This window comes from Carlito syrichta, unplaced genomic scaffold (assembly GCF_000164805.1).
Source record: "Carlito syrichta isolate Samal-C Ts95f unplaced genomic scaffold, Tarsius_syrichta-2.0.1 Scaffold306879, whole genome shotgun sequence".
In the NCBI taxonomy this organism is placed as follows: Eukaryota; Metazoa; Chordata; class Mammalia; order Primates; family Tarsiidae; genus Carlito; species Carlito syrichta.
The window spans coordinates 327,617-353,801 of NW_007250975.1; the positions used below are offsets into that span (position 1 = coordinate 327,617).

The 26,185-nt window shown below is 35.7% G+C and overlaps 1 protein-coding gene across 1 annotated transcript in view; it reads left to right on the forward strand.

Moving 5' to 3' along the window:
- CPS1 (carbamoyl-phosphate synthase 1) overlaps positions 1-26,185 on the forward strand; it is a 116,680-nt gene that overhangs the window by 43,841 nt on the left and 46,654 nt on the right. The window contains exons 14-21 of the mRNA XM_008063502.2: positions 125-314; positions 2,179-2,336; positions 3,820-3,948; positions 7,014-7,158; positions 8,637-8,847; positions 10,297-10,495; positions 13,418-13,594; positions 16,940-17,058. Of these exons, the coding sequence (XP_008061693.1) occupies positions 125-314; positions 2,179-2,336; positions 3,820-3,948; positions 7,014-7,158; positions 8,637-8,847; positions 10,297-10,495; positions 13,418-13,594; positions 16,940-17,058 (1,328 nt within the window). The remainder of the gene's footprint in view (positions 1-124; positions 315-2,178; positions 2,337-3,819; positions 3,949-7,013; positions 7,159-8,636; positions 8,848-10,296; positions 10,496-13,417; positions 13,595-16,939; positions 17,059-26,185) is intronic.

Consider the following 26,185-nt stretch of genomic DNA (forward strand, 5'->3'; position numbering starts at 1 on the left):
TCAGGGCCATCCACTCACCTCAGCCTCCCAAAGGCGCGGGATGACAGGCTGAGCCACTGAGCCCGGCTACCATTCTCTTCTTTAGACCATATATTCAGGCTCTGGATCCTTATACTTCTTTCAGGAAGAAAATGTCAAAACTGTCCTGATGAACCCAAACATTGCGTCAGTTCAGACCAATGAGGTGGGCTTGAAGCAAGCGGATGCCGTCTACTTTCTTCCCATCACTCCTCAGTTTGTCACAGAGGTCATCAAGGCAGAACGGCCAGATGGGTTAATTCTAGGCATGGGTGGCCAGACGGCTCTGAACTGTGGTAAGTTCTTGTAAGTTTCATTGCAGAGTTTTGACTCACGTATCTACATGTGATATATTCTATTTCCACCCATCTAACAGTTGTGCTCTGTGTGTTCCTAAAATCTTTTCTCTAATGTATAAAGAAGCAGTTAGCAAACAGCTACCCAAAATGGCATATGATGAATACTACCGGTTGATTTTACACAACAGCTGAAAGACAAAGAAATCTTTCCCTTTCATGTTCCAGAATGGTCAAGTAGTTTTCTTGGGTTTCCCTCCTGTATCCCAAGATGCTGCTTTTCTCAGTTACCGTTGAAGTTTTGAGAATTATTATGAATGAAAAATGAGGATTGACTGGGCCCTGTGACTCATGCCTATAATCCTAGCACTTTGGGAGACTGAGGTGGGAGAACTGGTTGAGGTCAGGAGTTTGAGACCAGCCTGGATGACAAAGTGAGACTCTGTCTCTAAAAAAAATAGAAAGGTTAGCTGGGCATGGTGGCACATGCCTGTAGTCTCAGCGACTCAGGAGACTGAGATAGGAGGATCGCTTGAACCCAGGAGCTCGAGGCTGTGGTGAGCCATGATCAGGATATTGCACCATTGCACTCCAGCCTGGGTGACAGAGTAAAACTTTACCTTAAAAAAAAGAGAAAGATTAAAAGAGAATTAATCAATTGAGTGCTTTTATGTATCAGTCCTGTAGTATTTACCTTTGACATATACAAGGGGGATGCCCCAAAAACCTGGAATTTATTTATTAAAAAATTGTGTATTTATTCTCACAGTTTTAAACTCCAGTCACTTTCAAAGTACTTTCCATTTGATGTAATACGCCTATGGAGGCACTTTTCCCATTGGTCAGAACAGTTTTTGAATTCACCAATTTTGATGCCTTTTGGTGCTCCAGCTGCTTTTTTGTTTCACGTTTTCAACATCCACAGGATGTTTCCCTTTGAGGACTTTTTTCATCCAGGGAAACAAAAAAACCTTGCTAGGGGCAAGATCGAGTGAATAGGGAGGGTAGGGCACAGGGGTCACACCATTTTTGGTGAAAAACTGCTGAACACTCAATGTAGTGTGGGCAGGTTGTTCCTGTAAATTATCCATCATGAAATCTCAAAAAAAAAAAAAAAATCCACTGAAGCCAAATACAGTCTCTCACAGCAACACTCACTGATGCCAATGAGTTCCTAGAACACTTACCTGTTGGGAGAAGCCTGTACTACAAGGAGACAAACCTCCAAAAAATAACTCTGGCTCTCCCTTCATATTTTCATAATAACATAGATCGGTCTATCTGTCATTCCTTTATGCATCTGCTGAGTCCATTGCTTTGTTCTCCTTTCAATGCTTCAAATCTTTGGAACTAGACTGTGACTGATAATCTCTTTAGCTAGTTGAGGTAAGCGATTGGTGATATAATTTGTATGTCAGATATATAAGACTTAGCCAAAGTTAAAGTTAGATAGCAAGATAGTAAAAACACATACAATTTTGATGATTATTTTTTAACCCAGATAGTACCCATATCTTTGAGATTATTTAAATAATAGAATTTCGTTATAAGAATGGACTTTAGAAGGAAAAAGAATATCCTGAAATCTTAAGGCTCAGTATAATACTATGATTTTTATTAATAAGGAGAAAAACGATTTGCCGAAGGTGGTCATATAAGTAATAGCAGCAGCAGTACCATATTTTGTTAGACTGTCTTCTGAATTTTTACTTTGATTTTCTTTTCCAAGCACAGTTCTATTGTGGACTTGTGGTGGCTTCTTGGACTTAACTTTAAGATAAAAAATAATTATATTCAGGTATCTGTTAAAGAAGACGCACAAGTGTGAGATTTTAAGAACTAATCATACGTGGTTCTTCTGCAGGAGTGGAACTATTCAAGAGAGGTGTACTCAAAGAGTATGGCGTGAAAGTCCTGGGAACTTCAGTTGAATCCATCATGGCCACAGAAGATAGGCAGTTATTCTCAGACAAACTGAATGAAATTGATGAAAAGATTGCTCCAAGTTTTGCAGTGGAATCGGTAAGGATTCTCTCTTCTGAAGAAATAAGGGCATTATTTATTTGTTGGAAGAATGGTTTGTCATGCCTAATAATAATAGCTAAAATTATTAAACTGGCACACATTTTCTTCTAGAAATGTATTACTACCTTAGAGACACTGTGTGTTCATTGTAGCATTCAATGCCAAAATGTTAGGGGTGGCTAGTGATATTTTATTTTGTGAAAAGAGAAATATAAGTTCTGAAATGAAGTGGTTTATCAATGGTTGAAGTGACAGTGAACCTCAGATCTTCTGAACTGAAACTCAAAACCATACCAACTGGTAATACCAAAGTGATTTTTACCTTCCTTCTGGGATCATGTATTTATTTTGTATGTGTGGATGCCCTGCAAATGAGATTGGATTTAAAGTTTTGGAATGGATAAACATTTGAGAAAAAAATCGATCCATTCAGTAAAATTTATGACTGTGGTTTAGAAATTTAAAGATGATGGTTTTGCCTTTTTATTACTTATTTTCCATCGTACTGTGTGCATACCAATAGGTGATTGTCAGTTACCAGGAAAAAAGTCAACTTGTACGTTTGTTTTTGCCCCTGACTTTATTGTAGATTTCAGGCATACAGTTGGTGAAGTGGGGGTGATAGAGACAATTTGAAATGCAACTTCATTGTAGAAATGGGCAAATCCTTAGGGATAATGCAGGCACTGCTGAGACAACTAAAACTGGGTTATGTATGCTTCAGAAAAGAATACTACCAAGTACATTCTGTGTTACAAAGCTGTCAATCAGGAATAATCCCAGGATAGCTCTGCTGAACACTTTGGGAAGCTGCTGCCATACCTTCATTCTTTCATTGCCAGATTTAATTATGTCCTTGCTTTTTCAGGATGAGAAACAGGCATATGGGAAAGGTGTAATTACATTCCCTTTGGTAGTGTAATAATATTCCACGACAGAAAAATATAGCCACCATATGTTGTATTCTGTAAATTAAAAAAAAAAAAAGAAATCCAAGCTTCTGGGACTATTCTCAGACTAAACTTGAAAAGTGAAAAATCTTTTCCTATACAGTGTTTTTCATGGCTTATTGTGGTGGCACCAAGTTAGCTTCAGCAGTAGAAAACCTTGTTTCATTACAAGATAGGTTTTTAAACTGAATTTAAACATTCAGTGATTCAATATGGCTCCCATTCTCAAATGTATGATGATTATTTCTGCATTGGCTATGATTCTATTTTTATAGGACAAGATAAAATTTACCACAAACGTGTGTTTTTTAAAAAAACTTCACTATATGTTAAAAAAACTCCTAGAATTTTGCTCAACATTTGTATAACAACATTTATTTTTCAGATAGAGACGAGAAAATAGTAGAAAATTTTCATACTCACCCTCCCCAGATAAACTGATTTGCTTGAATTGCCAAACTCCTTATGTGTGGTCTTTTCTGCTAGTGTGCCCAGCTTTTAAGATTTCTAGTTCTCATTCTCATTGACAGATTGAAGATGCGCTGAAAGCAGCAGACACCATTGGTTACCCAGTGATGATTCGTTCTGCCTATGCTCTGGGTGGGTTGGGCTCAGGCATCTGTCCCAATAGGGAAACCTTAATGGATCTCAGCACAAAGGTATGTATTTTCATAGATAATATTCTTATCACCACCACCACCACCAACAACAACAACAATAAAAACACTGACTTGGTATACCTTGTCAATCAGGGAAAGTTATGTAGATGAGAAATTACTTTTTCTGTATTTACTAAATCATATCAAAGGTGTTGTCCAAGAGATGACACTTTTGAAAGGGAAGTACACTACAACTATTTATATTGGGATGAATAATATTTATGCAGTATTAAATCATATGATTCTAGGTAAACCAAAGGTTGCTTTACCTGCATATACGTCTTTAATGCACAATCTATTGACTTCAGTGATATAAACTTATTCCAACTCCATCTTCCCCTTCTACTACAAATTGTTGAAAGTGCTAAATTATATTTTAGTGGCTATGAAAATTCAGAATATAATGTCCCATTTTTCATTAAAAAAATAATGCTACATAGATGATATCAGTAAGTGAAACAAAGCACATCGAGTAGCTTGGCTTTATCCAAAATTCAGGTGTCTAAGATATATACAGCATGAACCTCTCAGTATAATAAAATGAGTGAACTCTGTCACCTGCCATACTCACATAAAAACAAAAGTGATAATTCAGTGTTTCTAATTTAGTTTTTATCACAATCACTTTAACCTATTACTAGAAACTTCTTTTCCTGAGTATTAAAGGAAAAAATCTTGAGAAAATCAAATATGCTCCAAAAATTAAATTAGAGAATAACACAGAAACCATGCTCCAGGAGAACAGAGACTTTTGTCCCTACTCAATTTCCACAGAATAGAACAGTGCTTGGTGATACCAGAGACTCCATAGTTACTTTGAAGAATGAATACTCATGCAGCCAAGAAGTCTGTGTAACTAACGTTGCCGTCATGGAAATGAATTTGACAGAATTATGTGAGGGCTATTCTGGGAAGTGCTGAGTAAATAGCTCAAGCATTGTTTACAGCTTTATCTTAATTTGCTTTTTGACTGAAATGAAATGAGATCATTAAGTTGATGACATAGGGGTTTGAGAACAGATCCATACAATTGGATATACTTAAATAACTGGAATGATAGATTTACATGTGAACAACTTGAATTTCATTTTTCGAAAGTTGTGAAAATTACAATACAAAGAAACACACGTAATACACATGTGTTTTGTTTCCTTCCTGGACATCAAAGCAGAAACACGTTCCTGGAGATATGAAGATTTATTTCCGCTAGTACATTAGATGTTCCAAATGTTTTCAATATTAGCAATCTCATTATGACTGCCAGTAGTGACAATGTGTATGTATTCTCTATTAAAAATGTTTCTTGTGATATAAAAACTATTCTGAGTACTGAATTTTTATGTAAATAAAAAAGACAATTTTGGAATGAAGTAGTTTAAAATTATTTATATTGTGCTCAAATATCAAAAGACCCTTGAATGGTTTTCCTGGTTGACAACTTACCTGTTCTCTTGAGAATAATTAGTTGTATCATTATGTTCTAAGGTATACTTTTATTCTCTTGAAGTTATAATGAGCACCATGAAAACTGCATTAACTCCTCTAGGTCCCTAAATTAACTTTTTGTATAAAATCCGAGACATGAAAGAAAAAAAAAAAGAGTGGAGGAAACAGGTGAAGATAATCTTAATTTCCCTCACACCCAAATATCCATTCTATTTCATTAGAATGAAAAAAAGCTTTCCCTAATTTATGCCCTTTGTTTCCTAGATTTCTTCTTACAGCAGGCAACTGGAATGACAAATTACTCATTATTAAATCATTAACATTGGCTACAGAATTTCCTGACCACTTTGAGAACCTCATCGTGGGTGGCTGTGGGGACAAATGTGACAGTTTCAGTTGCACATACTACAGTCTGTAGTGATGACAGGCTAAAAAAATAGTGTTGGGACACATTATTTAAAAAACTCTTACTTTGAGTTTTTTTTATTATACTGCCTACTAATAATCTAAAAAAATTAAAATCACTTTATCTTTTTTCTTTTTTTTTTTGAGTTGGAGTCTCACTCTGTCGCCCAGACTGGAGTGCAGTGGCCGCTCCCGGCCACCGCAGCCTCGACCCGCTGGGCTCCGGCGATCCTTCCGCCTCAGCCTTCCGAGTAGCCGGAATTACAGGCATGCGCTACCACGCCCGGCTGATTTTTTGATTTATTGTAGAGATGAGGTCTTGCTGCCCAGGCGGGTCTCGAACCCACGGGCTCAGGCAACCCACTCACCTCAGCCTCCCAAAGGCGCAGGATTATAGGCTGAGCCACCGAGCCCGACACCACTTTATCTTTTATTGCCATCCCACATCAAATAAATTATGAGACAAATGGACATTTCTGTCTGGTATTACCAGCCACTACATGTCCTAAGGTCAGAGATTATCTTTTTCTCATATTTTGGGTCCAGTTTTCCACCCACTGAGGGAACTCAGTAAATATGAAATGATAATGACATAATTCATATCTGTCTAATCAGGCATACATGATGCATGACTAAGTATTTAAGCACTTAGGTTGTGATTAGCCATAATAATAGTCACATATGATTCTTCTAATTCCCGAATGTTATGTGCCATCTTGGCTGTTTTCAGCCATCCTCATCTCCATTTTTCTTCTCATCAGCATCAACTAACTTTTATTGTGTATGTCACTGTGCAAAGCATCCTCAGCTACTTTACAGAAAGTCCGTGTCTTTAGATTTATTTTTCCACATTTATTCGCACTTATCACATTTTCTGGTTTCACAGAAGCCTAGCTGCTGAAATAATTTCATTTCCCTTTGCCTGATTGCTCAATTATTTTCTCTTTTTCCTAAATTAGTTTGATTTAATGTCATATCAGCACTTTGAATGGCAAGTCTCAATAATGTAAATCAAGCATATTCACTGCAGGATTCTATTCCTAGTACCTCACTGATTTTCTGACACATTGTGCCTTCTGGAGCACAGGGGAAGATGGAGACTGGCTTTGAGATTTTAGTGCTGACCAGGATTTAGGTCAGCACATTTGGCCAAATATTCTTGTTGAAGCCTATGCCTTTTCTTACTCTTTGTATCTCTTGTCACTGATTTCCAGGCCTTTGCTATGACCAACCAGATTCTGGTGGAGAGGTCAGTGACAGGTTGGAAAGAAATAGAATATGAAGTGGTGCGAGATGCTGATGACAATTGTGTCACTGTCTGTAACATGGAAAATGTTGATGCCATGGGCGTTCATACAGGTAGGCAAAGAATCTTCAAGAATTATAGTCATGCCTTTACCGCATGTCGTTGATGCCCACAGCAGTTGTTATATGAAGTTCTTTTCCCTAAATTACTATTTCTAGCTGACAGACTAGGGATAACATTTTACACAAGAACAGTATTTTACCATATTGGAAATATTCTCATAGTTATTTGATCTTCACGGAAACCCTATGAAGCAAGGCAGATATCATACTGGTTTTATTTGAGGAAAGAATCAAACATAAGCAATACTGTGGAGGTAAGATCTGTAAGACTTGATGTTGAGGAGTAAGAAGTAAGGTTCAAAAGGCTTATAGCAGATTGAGGTGTTAGTCACCAGGTGAGTAAGAAAATGGGAACAAGTAATATAAATAGACGGGTTGTCTATCAGCAAGATTGACAGGTTAGATGAGAGGGCAAAGATGATGACAGGTTTTAGAAGTGCTTAAGTTGAGGTGTGGGCGGAACGCTTAAGAAGGGAATTGAGAGAAGAATAAAAATAAAGGAGTTGTGTCAACAAAGTCACTGGTATAAAGCAAATCATTGAAGCTGTAGGCATAGACAAAGTATTCAAAGGCAAAAGTATAGGAAAAACAGGGAATAGGATTAAGACTTGAACGCTGGGAAGCATATTTATAGAGCGGGAGAAATAGGAAGGACTAGTGTTAAAGACAGAAGTGAGGAGTAGAGAGTTAGGAAGAAAATCAGGGTATAGTACCAAGTAATCCAAGGCAAGAGATGTTTTATGGAAGAGCTTTGTTTTTGGCAGAATCAAATGCCATGCAAGATCTAGAATGAGGTTGATTTGGCTTTTTAGATGTCCCAGAGAACAATTTCATGGCAGTTAGTTCTGTGAGCTCTATTCAAAAGAATTTTACAACAATGAATCATAAGCAGAATTGGTATACTTTCAAGAAGCTCATTCATGTAAAGAATGAGGAAGAAGGTTTGGGTAATAGCCTGGCAATATTGGGAGAAGGACTTCTTGAGGGCATGTTTGCGAGCACAAGGGTAGCAACGAAGCACTATGAGATTGAAGATATAAGGGGCTACAACTGGTGAGGAATGGGATGGGATGAGATACAGAAAGCAGACAGATGAGTCAGTCTGAGTGAAGAGGAGAAGATATCCTACGGAAGGAAGAAATTGAGAGATAGTTTGAGATGAAGAGAAGGAAATTTGGAGCTGATGTCAATCCAGTAAGTAGATGATCGAAGCCTTGCTAGATAGCTCGATGAGTTTGGGAGAGGTCAGGGGGAGGGGTGGTTCTCAAAGTTCTGTACTGGAGTCATATGGACAAAACAAAACCCTGGGGGAATACCTGATATCTCTTATATATGTTACCTTAGGATAATATTTTTTCAGCAAACACTCAGCCTGTTCTGTGTCTTGTATTATGCAAGCAGATTGTTAAGTCACTGAAGTTGGTTATTTAAATATGCCCCCAAATAACCAGTTCTACTTGGATACATAGGTGACTCAGTTGTGGTGGCCCCTGCCCAGACACTCGCCAATGCAGAGTTTCAGATGTTGAGACGGACTTCAATCAACGTGGTTCGCCACTTGGGCATCGTGGGTGAATGCAACATTCAGTTTGCCCTCCATCCTACCTCAATGGAATACTGCATCATTGAAGTGAATGCCAGACTGTCTCGAAGCTCTGCCCTGGCCTCAAAGGCCACGGGGTAAGACCTGAATAATTGATCATGGGTTTGTAGGTTCTTTGCAGATAGAAATGGAAAGTTGATGGCTAGTGAAAGACTGGGTTGCATTTACAAATTATATGCTCCTTATTTCTGCATGCTCGCTCTAAATCATTTATGGGACCCTAAGGACGCAGTTATTAATGAGCTTGTTGCCAGATTGAGGCAAATGGTATTGCTGGCTGGCTTTGTTTGCTGGCTAATCATAAACTAATCAAAATCTGGGTGGTCAAAGCAGGCTTTGAAAAATCTGCTTCTTAATTGCACTTTGCAGATGTTGTTAAAAGTGCAAATTAATCCTTAATTTAAGTCCTCTCCTAGCTTTTTCAGGTGGGTATCCCTATAGCAAATGGTTGGCAAAAAGTACAGTTCACTCAGCTCAATAATTCAATACACATTACTTTTATTTCAGCAAAACGCCATAAGACTAAACAATGTAGAATTTTTTTACAGGTACATATTGCAGCCAAACAAACAAATTTGCTGTCTTTTAACAACTACTAGCAATCATAATTGGAAGGAAAATTAATTAAAACCCTTTATTTCTAATATATTTAACATCTTGCATTTAAATTGCATGACATTTGAATGAGCAAAATGTTTACTTCTGTAGATTTTTTTGTATAGCTACACGGTGCCATATGGAATGGTGGCCTGTGGCCCATGCAGAGGTCAGAAGACCGGAGTTCTCATTTGGTTCTACTATTGACTGTGTAATTTGGGGCACACCCTTCTCATCTCTCTCAGTTTCCTTATCTGTTAGATGGGGAGTTGTACGAAAGAACTTGTATTTAATTCTGTAGCCTATGAATTATTTTCTCAAATAAAATGGCCAAAGCTGATATTCTATCTAGATGAAGACAGTCCTGTTCCCAGAATGTTAGTTTTGTAAGAAGCCCAAGATTCAAAGATAATTTGGAGACAGAGCAAGTACTCAAACTCAGAATGTCTATATTTTCTGACTGTTACACACCCACTAGTACTGGCTAACTTCATTGTCTTCCTAGGTATAAATGTGTATTTACATATATACGTATGCATATATGTAATATATATCTCAAAAGAGTATTTTATAGATTCTCCCCTTAGTGAAAGTTAAACACAAGTGGAGGTTAAACGGTATTTATCAAGGAAGCTATTAATTTGGGGTTGAAGAGGTGAAGGTTGGAGTTGTAGCAATGCACACAGCACAGAGAGTGAGTTCTTCGGTAACCTGTATCTCTATCCTTTCTATCATGACTCGCATTATTTCATAAGTGGCTATTTAATGTTCATACAGAACAGAGAACCAGGTGTGTCCTATACCCGGAAGTAGAATAATACCAGAATTCTTAAGAAAGATGAATTTATGTTTTGGGCTGTTTTCAATATGTAGTGCTCAAAGGAAAAAACAAAACAAAAACAAAAATAAATATATCTCCTCCTTTATAGCTACCCATTGGCGTTCATTGCTGCAAAGATTGCTCTAGGAATCCCACTTCCGGAAATCAAGAATGTTGTGTCAGGGAAGACATCAGCCTGCTTTGAGCCTAGCCTGGATTACATGGTTACCAAGATTCCCCGCTGGGATCTAGATCGTTTTCACGGAACATCTAGCCGAATTGGTAGCTCTATGAAAAGTGTAGGAGAGGTGAGTCCTTGGCTTATTCCTCTGTTTCATTCTTGATCTCAGTTATTTGTCAAATTCTTAAACCATTGAAAGTCTTAAGGTTGCCTGGATACTGGGTTCTTGCTTGGATAATATTGTAGGAATTACATCTTTTTCTCTAGTATTTTAACATCTTTCTATTCGCTTGTTAGCATCTTACATTTGTTCTACAGCTATTTTTCTGGATTGGAAAACCTTACTATTAATAAAGGTAAAACCATATATGTGGGTATGTATTATATATGAAAACACACATTCATCTAGATATAACTGAGCTGTAATATGTTTTATAATTAAATCAAGAAAGTAAAACAATGTAAAAGACAATATGGTGTCTGAAAAAGACCACCAAATTGAGGTTAAGACTTCAACTTTAGTGCATTCATGCAAATTGTAACTTTACCCTCCTTGGACCTAATTTTCCACATCTATCAAAGAAAAGGCAGGACTAGATGATCTCTCAGGGCCTTTTTAGCTCGAAAATTCTAAGTTGAGATGAGTACAGTGGAATATTAAGCCCCTTCTAATTATCCTAAAAAGTTCTAAGCATTTAGCATCTTTAGAAGGTTTTTCATCTTTAGAAGGTTTTTCATAATGTTCTGTGTCATATCATTTGAAATTAAAGTTAGCCTTTGATTATTCCGTCTTCAAAGATGCAGCGTTTTTCTATTTTGGAGCAAAGAAAGGAATTCAGATCTCTGCCTCTGAGATTCACTCCCCTGTCTTCCTCCATCAAGTGCTTATCTTTTTCTGCATCCAGGAGGTTTGCCATAGTGGAGAGAGAGTGAAACTTGTTATCAGATGGACTTGGTGTTGCTATTTTTTAGCTAGAGTCTCTCAGACAGTACTCTGAGTTTTAGGATCCATACCTGCAAAACAGAGATGATAATACCTACCCTGCAAAGTTCTTATAAGGTTAGGATTAATACATGTAGTGTTTAGTAACCTCTTTTAAGTTACATTTATTTATTTATTTATTTATTTGAGTTGGAGTCTCACTTAAGTGCACCCCATTGATAAATGTAACTTATCATTATTATTGGTATTAAATGTTGTGTAGGGGTAGCGTTTTTGAGTAGCAGAAGTATGCATGAATCTCAATCTCTCTCTCTCCCATCTATTTGTCTATCTTCTATGTATATATCTTAGTTTATCTCATTTCTATTTCTGTTGTCGTCAATATGGGAGCTTTTAGTCTATTTCTAGGTATCTAAACTGGTTAGAGAGCAGAGCAAAAGTCTATTTATGACCTATTCTTCCATATCATCCTTCCTTTGTGCCTGCAACTCAGCCTAAACTTATACTAGCCATTTCAGAAACTTGTGTCTCCAATCACAAGAAATACAGGTTAAATCTATCAGCAATGCAGGAAAAATGAAAAGACATTTTACTGGTCTATCCTATTCACACCTGAGAGGCAGCATTATTACTATTTTGGTTTCCTTAATTTCCAAGATATTAGTGGAAGATTTTAAAGTGATGACAAATAATGAACAACTTGATCTTTTAAATTAAAATGTCTTACTAATTTTAAAACACCCAGTAGTTTTCCTTTAGGGTTGTTTTGAATGCTTTAAATTTCTTATTTCTGTCATGTTTTTCAATGCATAAAATAATTAAAACTCAAATGCCATGAAAAGCTATGTTGGTAGCATTTCTGCAAATAAACAACTGTTACATAGCTTTCATTTCATGGGAAGTGTTCTTTTTCATAATGTTCAAAGTAAAATTTGTAGGCTGAAGAACTTGAGAAAATTTTGTAATATTTTTGTTTGGGGCTTATTATCTGAGGAATTGTTTTTTGTTTTTTGTTTTGCACCATAACATGTCTGATTTCTGACAATCTCTTCCATGCCTCGGCTGTACCATCTGTAAACATATTGTCTAACTATAAGATTTCACTCTGACTTGCAAATTACATATCTGAATTGGACCAATGTTGTTTATCTCTCCTCTTATGATCTTCTCTTATTTCGAACTAAATTTGGAACAGTGTGGAAAGGGTATCGATTTGGCTTTAGTGATCTTTGAATATGTATCTTGTCACACAAGTGAAATGAAGATTTCCTAAACTGACATTAGTGAAAATTTAAGTCTATTTGAGGAATCGTGAAAGTTTACTGAAGACAGCATTATATGATTATTATTTTAAGTTGCAGACCAAAAATACATAACAATCTATTATGCTATGGAGAGATTCAAAGATAATGTTTGTTAAATGAAAAAAACTGGGTAGACTGCTAGATCAATTTATGTTTAGTTCTGATTTGTAATTTGTCTAAACTATATCCTCACATGATTTTGCTAATTGATTTAGTGTACAATCAGCTGTAATGATTGTGGGAAGACATTGAATTTGTCAAGCAAATTTAGTCTCCATCTACATTCAAAATCGTAATCTATCAGTATTTGTTATGACTCTCAGGTTCTATTAATATTAATGTTTAGCTATAAAGAAAGCCAATCTGTGTTGGATACTGTCTGATACTTATAAATAGTTCTGTTTTTGTATTTAGGTATCTTTACTTGCTTTCTATTTTAAAAGATACTTGGAACTTATTATAGAAGCAAGAACTTATTAAGGAAGGGTCTGCATGCTCCACTACATATTTCTTATTTTAATACTATGGTCTAGAGCAGGTACAAGTGATTTTTTTCATCAATCTCAGCAAATACAGCTAAATTCCCTGAGTGATAAAAAAACTGACCCAATGTTAAAGACTCGTTACAACAAAAGCATGAAGAAAGGGAGTGAGAAAAACAACAAAACAAAACCAAACCTTTGAGTAGTGGTCTGATAGATTTTTATTCTTATGTCTTTTATGAAAAAAAATTCTATATCCAGTTCTGTTACACATTAAAAATATATAAGCTTATTGTTGAGATCTTGAATGTGTGTTACAGGTCATGGCTATTGGTCGCACTTTTGAGGAGAGTTTCCAGAAGGCTTTACGGATGTGCCACCCATCTGTAGACGGTTTCACTCCCCGTCTCCCAATGAACAAAGAATGGCCATCTAACCTAGATCTCAGAAGAGAGCTGGCTGACCCATCCAGCACCCGCATCTATGCCATTGCCAAGGTATGATATGACAAAGGGCCCAGAGCTACTTTTGTTTGCTTGTTTTTAGAACATAACTTGGACTTCAGCTAAAACACAATCACAAAATGGTCATGAAGTCAGGGGTTTTTTGGGGAAAAAAATTTAATTCTCTTCTATGGTATTGAACTAGAGACTTCTATGAATTTCATCAGGTTATTCTATAATCAATGGTAAATTAGCCTTTTAAAAATTTGACCTGAAGCCTGCACTTCAGGGCATATTGCAGTTTTAAAGGATGATTAAATACATAAAATGTCCGTTTCTTTTGGTGTATGTAGTATCAATACTCTGAGGTAGATTTGGCAATATTGAAATGTCCTTTTTAAAGTTATCTTCATGACTTGTTCCTTGAAAATGTGTAAAATTGTATTTTAGAAAGGAAGATGCATACAATAGTGTCACTTGGTATGCATTACCTAAAAGTCTAGGATAATCTTAGTTCATTTGCTTGTTGTTCTGTGTTTTAAAAATAGCAAGAGACAATAAACACCCTCCATGATTATGGGCTTTTCCATGTAGTTTTTTTTTTTTTTTTTTAATTGTTCTTTCTTTTAGGAAAAATTAAAGAAACAAGGTCCTGCATTTCTCACTTCCATCCACTACTTGCTTTTCATGCAAACTAAATGAAATGTTAATCTCCCTTCATATTTACTGTGCTTAGAGTTTTGAAGTTTCAGCTTATCTAATTTTATAAAAGGTGGCTTGGGCAGCTGGAATCTGTCTGGTCAGAAATCCCTGAATGGCTTTCTGATATTTAAGGAAGCGTAGGCATTAATCCTCCAACAGTATCAAACTGTACTGGGTCTACAAAGACCTGCTGACCATTTTATGTGTGCACGTAGGATGAGTTGGAGAAAATATGAACTTTAAAGAGAGAATTTGTTTTTGTAATTGGCCTGTGTAGCAACAACAACCAAATGCTAGCAGTAATTTTGAACTCATTGCAACTTTTATGTTTAAATATTGAGTCTTGGAGAGAGAGGAACAAGAGGAAGGAATATTTCCTTCATTGTATCTTATGGTTTCTAAATGCAAAATATTTAAGTCTCATTTAAATTCTGGAATGCTATTAGCTCTTGATGGATGTTTTTCAATGTTGAGTTTCAAGGTAATTAACATTTTTTTTCCCTGCAATGTTGGTGGGGGTATAGCAGTGATAAGAGGTTATTTTAGAAATCCATTTCACCTTCTTTATTTAATGTCCTGGTTTCAGTCTTTTATTTAAAAAGCAATTCATGACATTCAAAAATATATGTGTGTGTGTATATATATATCTATCTCCACACACATATGTATATATAAATAATTTTTTTCTCAGGCAAAGGACAGTAAATAGATTTTTTTCTTTAACTCTAGCCATCATATTTCTGACACTTTGAAGCAGATGAAAAAAGGGAAGTGTTTCCCGGTTCCCAGTTAGGCTGTAAAACTCAAGCAAATCTCTCATTCTTTTCTAACAGACTTATAAAGGATGAGAAGTCAGAAAAAATGTGTGGAGGTTCTTTCTGGCACAGAGTACCCTACGTACGAACAAGAAGTGCAGGGTCTGAGGTATAAATTATTGTCTACCAGAGTGCTGGGAGAAGGAACTGATTTCTGTTTGTTAGAGGTCATCATTACTGTTCATTTCCACAGCAACTAGGAACTTGGTGATTTTGACAAAGAGTGTGAGGACCATGGAGGGCTGAAGGGGAAAAAGACTGAAGGGAGTGTGTAAATCTCCGTTGGCTTTCATGATTCTTAGAAAAGGGCAACTTGCTCTAAGGTCTGATTTTTGCAGCGGTCTTATTTCAAGGTGACTGGATCATCACTTCTTTTGATTTGGGGAGAATGTAGGGTATTATTTTTGATTTGGGGAACACTAAAGTAACCTCAGACTTGTTGGGGTCATTATAGACTTCGTTACAGCGGTGTAACATAGCACAGCTGCAGTGCATGGAGATGAAGTCAAGTCTGGCAGCACCTTGCTCTCTGTTAGAAACTGTGAATGTGACTGTCGTTGTTCTTTGCAGTAAAATGACTACAGGATGCTAGGGCCTCCTTCACTGTGTGTGTTTGTGTGCAAACCTCATTTGATCTGTCAAAAGTATCAGTCACGTTAAAGTTCTATCTATCTCACAGTGTTGACGTCCGGCAGCTAATTAGGCCTTTTCATCACGTTGAAAATAAGAGAGAATATTAAGTCCTTAGGAACCTGACTGTAATTACAGGGAAAATTAAACAAGAGCAACATAAATAGACAGGAAATGAACATGACTTTGAGTATTTTCATTAAATGTCCTCTTATTCTAGTCAACAAAATTACGAGCCATGCTATATAGCTCAACACATCACTGTGGTCTCTCTGATACTAGAAATATGTAAAAGCTTTAAGAAAAGTAAGCTACCTGGGTTGAGTTATTAGTTACATTATTTTATAATGGGGTTTAAAATATAGTGTGTCATTTTAAAATATGTTGTTTTGGAATGTTATCTGATTATTATTTTTCAATGGGTATGCATGCATACAAACATATAATAAAGATTAGAATAGAGATGTTTTGAGTATGAAAGTTTCGATTTGGAGAGTTCATCTCTTCCTTCGGTTGTATTTTCTACTCAGCTTGATCACCCAAGTTGTATTTTTACTTTTGATAAATTGCTAAAGTAAGCTTGAGGAAAAGGCCGAACTGCCTATCAGAAGTTATTACTACATTGTTTTGAAATATATTAGGATTTTAAAAATGCCTATTGAAGCACAAAATTCATAGAAAACGATTCAAAATAATTTTCTGTTTGAAGTCATCTGTGAGGAAATAGTCTAGAGAAATACAGCCAGGCCAGATTTGACCCATAAATTATCACTGACTATTGTATGTTTGTGTGAATGTGGAGTGGTGATAAAAATATGCTATTTGTTAAAGGACAACATAAAAACTACAAGATAAATGACCATTATATTGATACTAGATTTTCTCACCAATCTGGCTTAGCTGTAGTTTCAAGAGATTCTCTTTAATCCCCAAGAGCTATACCAAATTTAGGATATACTTGGAAACATCATCAAGTAAAGAGGAAGAAGACAGAACCTATTAGAAGAATTTTTCTGAGCACACTACTAACTCAAGGCTTGTACCCTCTCTACGAGTCATTTATGGAGGTAGTTGGCACTGTCTTTAGGTTTATTGGAAGGAACATCATGATGTCAGTTTCACGTTTCATAGCTCAGTCTATAGCCTCAGGCTTTCTAAATAACACAGAGAAGCAAGGCTGCTATATGCTTTCAACCAAATAAGACATTTATAAAATGTTTGCCAAAGAAAGCATCCTCTTTCCTTTTGGCAGGCCTTGGAAGACAACATGTCCCTCGAGGAGATTGAGAAGCTCACATACATTGACAAGTGGTTTTTGTATAAGATGCGTGATATTTTAACCATGGAAAAGACACTCAAAGGGCTTAACAGGTAAGGCACTACAGCTGTGATTCATTTCAGATATCTTCTATGCAATTTTTGGCCAAAATTTTGCTTTGGTGAGGTAAATAGTGCCAGTACTGGAAAACTGTAGCCATAACCAGAAGGTAAATGGCAGTTTTTTTTAGATGTTTACTTTTTAAAGGTATCTTTTAATATCTTAAATCATCTTCCCCCCCAACCTTTGCCATCAAACATAATGACATTTAATTAGGTCTTTTTAATTTACAAAACTGGTATTCACTTATGAATGCATGTGTTATTTAATTGTCAAATGTTAACTTGATTTAAACTTTATTAATCAACAATTAAATGAGTAATTATTCCTATTTTCTATAAATTTTTCCTCAAAGTTCCAAAGCCTGTTTTTCCCTTTTAATATCAACTTGTACATTGCTGTGTATTGATGAGAAAAATGCATTCCTTTTGCATTCTACTGATATATTTTAACATTGAGACTTTCAGTTCAGCATACAAATAAACCACATTCAAATTTCTGTTAATAGACTTTTTACCTCTCACTAATTTACAATGTTATCTACTTCATGGCCAATTATTTAAAAATTTCATTTCATGTTGAGAATATTTTGATCATGTCAGTGCTTAAAAATCTACTTTTTTCTTTTTAATGGAAAGACTGTTTGCTGGGTACCTTAGGTTTATGAAATTATGGATAGGTTTTTAAACATGTGGTTTGATAAGAAGAACACTTACTACCAAATTAAGAAAGACAATATAGTCCTCTTCAGTTTCTCTCCACTAGGAGAGGTCTGAAATACAATACCATCAGAAAAAAACCTCATCTGCAAAACCTTGGGATATATGTTGTAGACAGGGGGAAAAAATTGTTTGTGTAAGTTGTTCTCAAATAATTTGAGAAAATGCAGAAACTTTAATCACTTAAAATGTCCTTAAGGACAGTGGTAGATCTCAAATCTTCAACTAGTAGCAATTGTAACATATAATTGGGTTGCAATATTTGACGAATCACAGATGTGTGAAAACAGTAATTAAAACATCTGCTTTTATCTTTTGAGAAAAATTAGGGTTTTTTAAATCTATTTAATAATTGCCCATGCCAAATGCTGGGTTTTGGAAATTGGGGATTTCTGTCTGACAAAAACGAAGCTAGCTATAGTGGCTTGGGAATCATCCTTTCTTGTGATCTCATAAAATGAACGGTAGATCGCAAATAAGTTGGGAATCGAGTCTATATATTCATCATAGAGTTTTGCTGACTTAAGTTTTCCTTTCTTGGTTTATGATGCCAGCAGACTTCCATGTTGAATTACATAGGCTGTTCTTGGTTTCAGGCAACTGATTTCAAATGCCTATGAAACCACTCCAATTAAGCCACATGAGGGTGCTAGAAACTTCTAGTATGCCAAACCCAGCACGGAAGAGACTTGGAGTGGAAAAAAGCAGATGTTATTGTGATTTAAGTTTCCACTTGATATACGTTCTGATTTTTGGATAAATTCAATGTTTTAATTGAATAGTTTTTGTTACAAGCAGAAGGCAGGTTGAGATTCCAACTAAGCATAAATAAGGGTATATAGACGGTGCAAAAGGCCCTAGGAGGATTAAAACAACACACTGTTACAGATCACTTATAATGTTGTTCTCACTTCCACATTCTGTGCGTTCATTCGCAGATAATTTGATGTTTTTCATCTTCATTTTCTGGCATAAATATGTTTGCAAATAGAGTTATTTTCTAAGCTTCATTATGACCTGCATGTCACAACTCTTTATATAAAGCTTTTAATAATTTCCAAGATTTTTTTAAAGAAATTATACTTCCAATGATCTGTCTTTTGTATAAGTTTGTTTTGACCCAAGGTGGTTAAAGTGACTACTATATAGCAAAAGCTAAAGTAAACCTGGAATGGATCCATGGCATCAGCAAACCTAAACCCCAACTCATTATCCAAGCATTACTTTACTGTTTACTTCATCTCTTTTGGGGTGTCACTGATGAACACAGAACATTTCGATACGGATTGTTATTTAGAGGTGTTAGATAAATAAGAATAGATGACCACTGAAGCTATCTGTATCAATCATTCTGTAGCACATAGGAGGCTGAAGTTGAAAGGATATCAAAGCTGATGGAGTTTAAGTGTGTAGGCCTTGAGTTTCCTTACCTTGTTTTGCTGACCCTCCCTATTAGTCTGGATCATGAACTCCTCTGCTTTTTCTCAACCTTTTTCTCAACCTCTAAATATCCAGGGAGGCTGAGTCATCGAGGTATGTACCGCTCCAATAGTAATGGTAGCTCTCTAGTAACGATTGGTTATTATTATATCGTGGACTTAGGTATTCGTTGGGAAGATCAGTTGTTCTTTCTCATGTTTATTTATTTGTGAGTTACTTTGTTTCAAGATCTCAGTGGCTCTGACATTAGAAATGCTGGCTTTGAATGTAGTCCCCGGAGGTAGCGACTTATTTTGTGAGACGAGAGGACCCCAGAATTCTCCTGTTTCAACATACCTCTGCGGCCAGTGTGCCTTGGTCCCTTTGCACGTTTTGTGTAGATCCCTGGGGAAACAGGCAGTGGAGATCTCATTTGGGAGAAGAGAAAACTTAAAGAGAGGATAAAGTGTAGAGTGTGAGTTGTGGATTAAGTTTCACTTGGTTTCTTTCTTGTGCGTTGGAGGGAGCATAGACGATGGAACCAGAGATCCTGGTGTGCAGTTCTGCCCACTATGGATCAGGGGCATGTTACCTCCCTCACTGCTCCCCCCTCGTGTTCTTCCTCATAATACTAATTACCAGCTTTGAGCATCAGCTTGTCCCTCTGTAACTCTTTTTAATTTTTTTTATTTCCTTGTTTTCATATTTGGATTCTTTAGCTATTTCTGACTGACGTGCCCAGCTCAAGGATTTTTGTTATACCTGTCTAAATTGTATAGTTCTACTCTTTTACTGGCTAAAACCAGACTGAATTGAGTTTAGAATCCTTCCAGGTGATTAGCTTACATCATGTTCTTCCTCATAGTATTTACTTTATAGGTTTTTTTTGTGAAACTTAATTGATATTAGAATAAAGGATATCTGGCACATTATGCATGCCCAAGAAGAATTTCCCTCTTTTCTCCTGAAAATCAAAATAAGACTTATTATAATGAAGCTTATTTTGTGATTTTAGATATATGCAGTTAAAAACTGATTGTCAGAGTCTATTTACATATGTGTTTTGCAGTGTATCATTTATTAATTTTCTTTATGAAGGATTGTCACTTATGTTAATATCAGACCTATTTTTTAAAAGGAGACAATGATAGCTACTGATACAAATGCAATTCTTATCAAAAGATCAGTCACACTCTATTATGCTAATGAGCACATATTTCCACTCTACAGTAGTTAATCAAGCTAAAGTTCTTCTAAAATCCAATAAACACATTCACTAGCAGAGGATGAGAATATCACTCAAACTGATGGCCAGTCTGTGGCTTGTGTTTACACAGAGTCATCTGAAATGAAATTCAGAATTTGACTCCCGAACGGAATGTACCTACATTTAGTATTTATGTGAATGTTCTCAGACTGAGATGGGGGAATCAAAACAATGATTGTAACAAGGTAGGCGTTATGGAAATAACTGATGACAGTAATTCTCTCAGTTATGTTAATAGTAAACTGAGGTGGTGAGAGATTAATCAGTTTCCTCTATATTGCATACTAATAAAGGGCAGAAGTGAAATTAAACCAGAGCAGGACTGCGGGCCTAGGATAGTTGATACTTAACCTCTTGTATTTTATGTGCAATTACATGCGTGTTTATATACGTATGTTGGTATCTATTATATGTATGTTTGTGTGTATATGTCAGTATATACAGATGAACAAAAACATATATACACACACAGACATATTTGTTTAGGTGTAGGGAAAGTGAATTAGATAACATCTGGAGGAAATAAGCCTCCATTTAATGAATACCTTCGGCATAGTAACAGTAGCCAAAAAAGGGATGATCGTCCTGTTTGTGTAGAATCAGCACACATCACAAAGGTTTCAACCAGGTGAATAGTTAATAGACAAGTTCAGGTAAAAGGATCCCTCATGTGGATCCTATTGCTGTAAGTAAGGGAGGAATTCAACTATAACACAGCTTGTTTGTGAGCAGGAACCATTTTGGGACTTTATGTCCCAAACGGTTTTATTTAAAATAATCAATTTGCATTTGCAATTTTACATTAAAAGACAATGATGATACATTAAAAAAAAAAAAAGAGAGAGAGAGAAAGGAAACATAAACAGACAAGAAAAAAGTTGAGCGTACTAATTACCAGCTTTGAGCGTCTGTTTTGGTATTCGGATTCTTTGGCTATTTCTGACTGACATATCCGCTGAAGGATTTTTTTTATACTTGTCTAAATTGTATAGTTCTGCTCTTTTACTGGCTAAAACCAAACTGAATTAAGTTTTGAATCCTTCCTTCAAGTGATTAGCTTACAGAAGACAGCCAGCCCCTGCTTGTGTTGTACCATGTAACATTGCCAAAAGGAAGTTTTTCCGCCATTTAGGATGATTGCTTGTTTTTTTGCATGCCATTGATTTTGGGCAGTTTTTCTGGAACGGTCCATTTTTCTCTCTGGGTTTTATGTGCAATGCTGCTATTTATGTTAGCAACAACGTAGATGACTACTTAAAAAGAATCTGTTTTTATCCGTTTTAGCTGTTCAAAAGTAGAGGATATAACCACGGTGATACGATTTATACCATATAAGTATTGGAAGCTTGGATTTGAATTTATTTCTCTATTGTTGATGTCAACTTCATTTACTATGCGTTTATATGCAAATTATTTAGCGATTCCTTTTGTCCAATATTCTATAGGCTTCACATGGATTTTTTTGCTATCCTAACTCTATTAATATTAATGTTCTTTTCCCCCTTCACTGTCACTTTGTACGGCAGTCCTAATGCCATAAAGCAAGAGTATATGAACTTTTGAAAGACCCAGCTTCCATCCGAGCATCACTATTTCAGTGTGATAAACTATGTCCATGGGTGAATGCTGGAAAAGCATAGGTGTGCCTGTTGCTTAGGAAAACAATCTAGGGTAAGCCTGGTGGAGTTCCACTTGGGCATTCAAGTGCTAAATTGAGCTCAGTGAAGTTGGCGGTTTCCCTGCAGCCACCAACTTCTGGCAGATGTAATAATGCAGGTGTCACCTTAGCTGGAACACTCCCTTCGAATGTCCTTTCCTACACATGCTTGCTTCTCTTGGCTTCTTATTTAACTTGCTCACCAGCCATGGCAAAATCAGACAAGAACTTTTTTGTTTATACTTGGTTGAAATTTCTGGGGGAAAAGTGTCACCTAAGCGTTGTTAGGAATTCGATATGGAAAAGATAAGGGTCAATACTTACCTTCTGATGATAATTTATACTTTCCAGTAGAAAAAACTAACAACTTCAGCCTTAAGATATTAGCTATACATTTAGGGAAAAATTTATGTACATATATATAGTTATAATCACATGTCATAATTTTATGATACTTTACTATGACAAATTTTTGTGATGTCATTTATTATTTTGAATATAAAAATAGGAGTTGGTTGGCTACATTAGTGAAATCCACTGATTTAATTTGCAAAAAAAGGTCTTATATGTTCTCACATCACTACCAACTCATACTGTATTTCTAAGTCTTTGTATCATCCTAGATAAAAAAGTACTCCCTTCTCATTTTACCCATACAGCTAGCTGATTATATGCTATATGTAAAGTAACTAACTTTAGCAGAAAACCATTTTACCAGTTACTATATATTACCATACTCTGATTTTAGCCTTCATACTTCAAGCCATTTGTATAATAAATCCCTTCAAGAATACTACAAATTGGAGCTTACATAAACAAATTATTTTTTTCTTTATTAAAAAAAGAGTGTTACTGTGGGAAATTTAATAACTCTGTGCCCAATGCCAGAAATACATTTTAGTTTTAATTTGCTTTTATGTTTTATGTGATCAGATAAACTATTTGAGATGTTGTCATAGATTTGACAGAACTTAATTTTTTAAACTAACGATTTATTAGATTAGGTATAACAAAATTTTACATCAAATATATAATGTTCTGAGAACCCTAATGTAATTTATTATTTAAATGACATTTTCACAGTTTTGACAAACAATTGTGCATTTTTGAAAGTGTGTGATAGTACTTATGATTCTGACGTGGGCAAGATGAATGCATGAATGTACTGCTTAAAAGGTTTTCAGAGTAATATCCAGATTATTTATGAAATGCACATGATATATTTCTGTATATTAATTTTTATGTTTGATAGTTCCTAAAAATTTTAAGTTAATTTAAAGGCTTTTGATAGTCAATAATTAATAGATTTTCCCTACATCAGTATCTCTGATCTCAGCATGATGGTTCGTTCATGTATTTACTTGATGGTATTTTTCCTTATTTGGACCTATTATTAGACCAAATAGTATTTGTTTATCTATTCAGTTATTATTATTTATTGGGTACCCATTATGTGCAAGGCATTGTACAAGTTTCAATACCATTTGCTGATGAGTAATTGTTAGCCATTAAACTACCTTCAATGGGCTCATAATCTATGCAATTAGCCATGCATAGACAGGATCATTAATAGATATATGAGAAGCAGAATCATGAATCCATGAAAGTTTATTAAGGGTTAAAACAAAAGTTCTTAGACCTTTGCACACGTTGTATCATGTAAGTCTCAATGTAAGAGTTCCTAGAAGACATCTATATCTATTCCATATTTTATAGAATAATTATGTCTCAGAGTGTTTAAGTAAACTCTCCAAGGTTTCACAGATAGTACATGTTAATGCCAGGATTTGAGTTCAGGACTTTCTGAGTCCAAGGACAGCATTCTTTCCTTCAGTATCTCCCACTGTCATCAAAGCCAAAAGAAGAGAGATTTTAAAGCAACATAAATAAAACAGTAAGACACTTTTAACAGAATTGCATGGTTTAGGGAGAGAAGAGAGGAAGGAAATTGAGGAACCCACTACACTTGATGCTGGGGAGAGAGGAGTGGAAGCTAAACGATAAAGACCTAATATAGAATGAGAAGTGGGAAGCAGGTAAATGTATGAATTCTGCTCAAGGAGTGACAAATTGTTATTTGCTCTTATTTGTTCTTCTTATGCTATATTTTTGTAAAAAGGAGAATTCTATTATAAATAAATTAAGATAGTCTAAGGATAGAAATTAAAGTGGATCCTATCTACCTATTTGTTTATTTTATGTAATGGTAGGTGCCGCACAGTTTCACGTCATTGTAATCAAAAGATGACATATAGGCTAATAATATCCCCCAATTGAATTGTAAATTTTATTAGGGCAAGTATCAAATACCATCATGTCTTAATATGCATTTATTATGAGTTTTTCTTAGTGAAAAACTTGTTAATTTATATGAGTGTAGGATAGAGTTCACTATTCTAAGGTATAATGTCAGTTCTGAAACAATACAAATGGCTTCCAGTTCTTTATTTACCATATATATTTTCTTGTGAATTGGCAGACAGCACCTTGCATAAACACTCAACAATACTTGTATAATAATATATCAATTAAACGAACAAAGACATGTTCTTTGTAGAAAGTAAAAATCAGAATTTCTCAGCCATGGCAAAGAAAGAGGAATTGTAGTGGGGGAATATGTATTATCATTCCTGGTTGTTCAAAGGGACCCACAAAATTATTAATTGGAAAATACATAGTCCAAAACAGAAATTGACAGTGTTAGAAATCATTGTAAGTCAGCATCTCTAGGTTTTAACTTTTTTAAGTGGTTATATATGTACTAATTAGTTAGGCAGATTCTGAATAAACTCTTTTTGTAAAAGAGGATTAATCAAATTGTTTTGTATTGTCAAATAGAGATTATATACATGCAGATATTATGATACTTACAGATGCATTGTGAAATCTCTATTGCTTGTTGAGAACCAGCCAGCATTTATATATTGTTGATTTAAAAAATTATCTACATTTTCATATTTGTTCATTTTCTGACACGTTTTTGTGTGAATTCCTTATAAATATTTTCACTTGTAGTGAAGGATATAATTTTGTCAACCAGTGAAAAAGATTAAGCACAAAAAATATACTTATTTATAAGTGCATTCTTATTATAATACAGGTAGAAAACATCACTATTCCGTTTTTGTGAAGGGTGAAACTGAGTCACACGAGGTGTGTGTTATACTTTATATCACATCGGTCACAGGAAAGCAAGGAATCTTCCCCGGGGCTTCTGCTTTTGGTTTTAGTCACTAACCCTTTTCAAAAGCTTCTTTTTAGAGATATGACTTTTAAATCAGTCAGCTGGAGATCAGTTCCTCCTTGGCTGTCAAGTTGTGAGCTGCCTGTTTTCCTGCCTGAGTTGTTGACCCCACTTAGAGAAGAAGATTGTGAGGAATATGCCCTTTTCCAGAACTCCTGGGGGAAAACACGAGCCCGGCAGGGAGTTAGCCCCAGCAAGTCTCTTTTAAAAGATGTGAACAGAATTTTCAAGGGTACAGAGACCTGGATACAAATTTTCTTTTAAAATTTGGCTTTGCTTAAAATAAAAGACTGTATATATATGTGTGTGTGTGTGTGTGTGTGTGTGTGTGTGTGTGTGTGTAGTCTTTATATATATACATATATAAAATATAATATATACATTATATATATTTTAAAGTGCAAATGACTTGTCTTTCATGTTCATGCAGGTGTGAGTGAAACAATTCTTGAGTGTAGAGTGGAAATTAAATTTATGCCAAATAGGCTGCCAGGGGTATAATGACAGATGTTGATAATCAGTTACTGACCCCTAGAATTTCTTCACTTGCCAATTCATACCTGAGATGCCTTTGTGGGGGCAGAAAGTCACCAACTCTGACCTCGGAGATGAAGTGAGAGATTCTGACTCCAAGTGTAAGACCGCCACCTTGTCTCCCAACAGCAGAGTAAATGCCAGTGAGCACATTCTCTCCAGAAGATCAGTTTTGACTTTTCAGGTGGCCCTCACCACCCGAAGGTGTCCTGGCCCTCACTACTTGAAGGTGTGGGTACAGGGATGCTACGTGGAATAGAGAAGCGACAAAGAGAGTGGA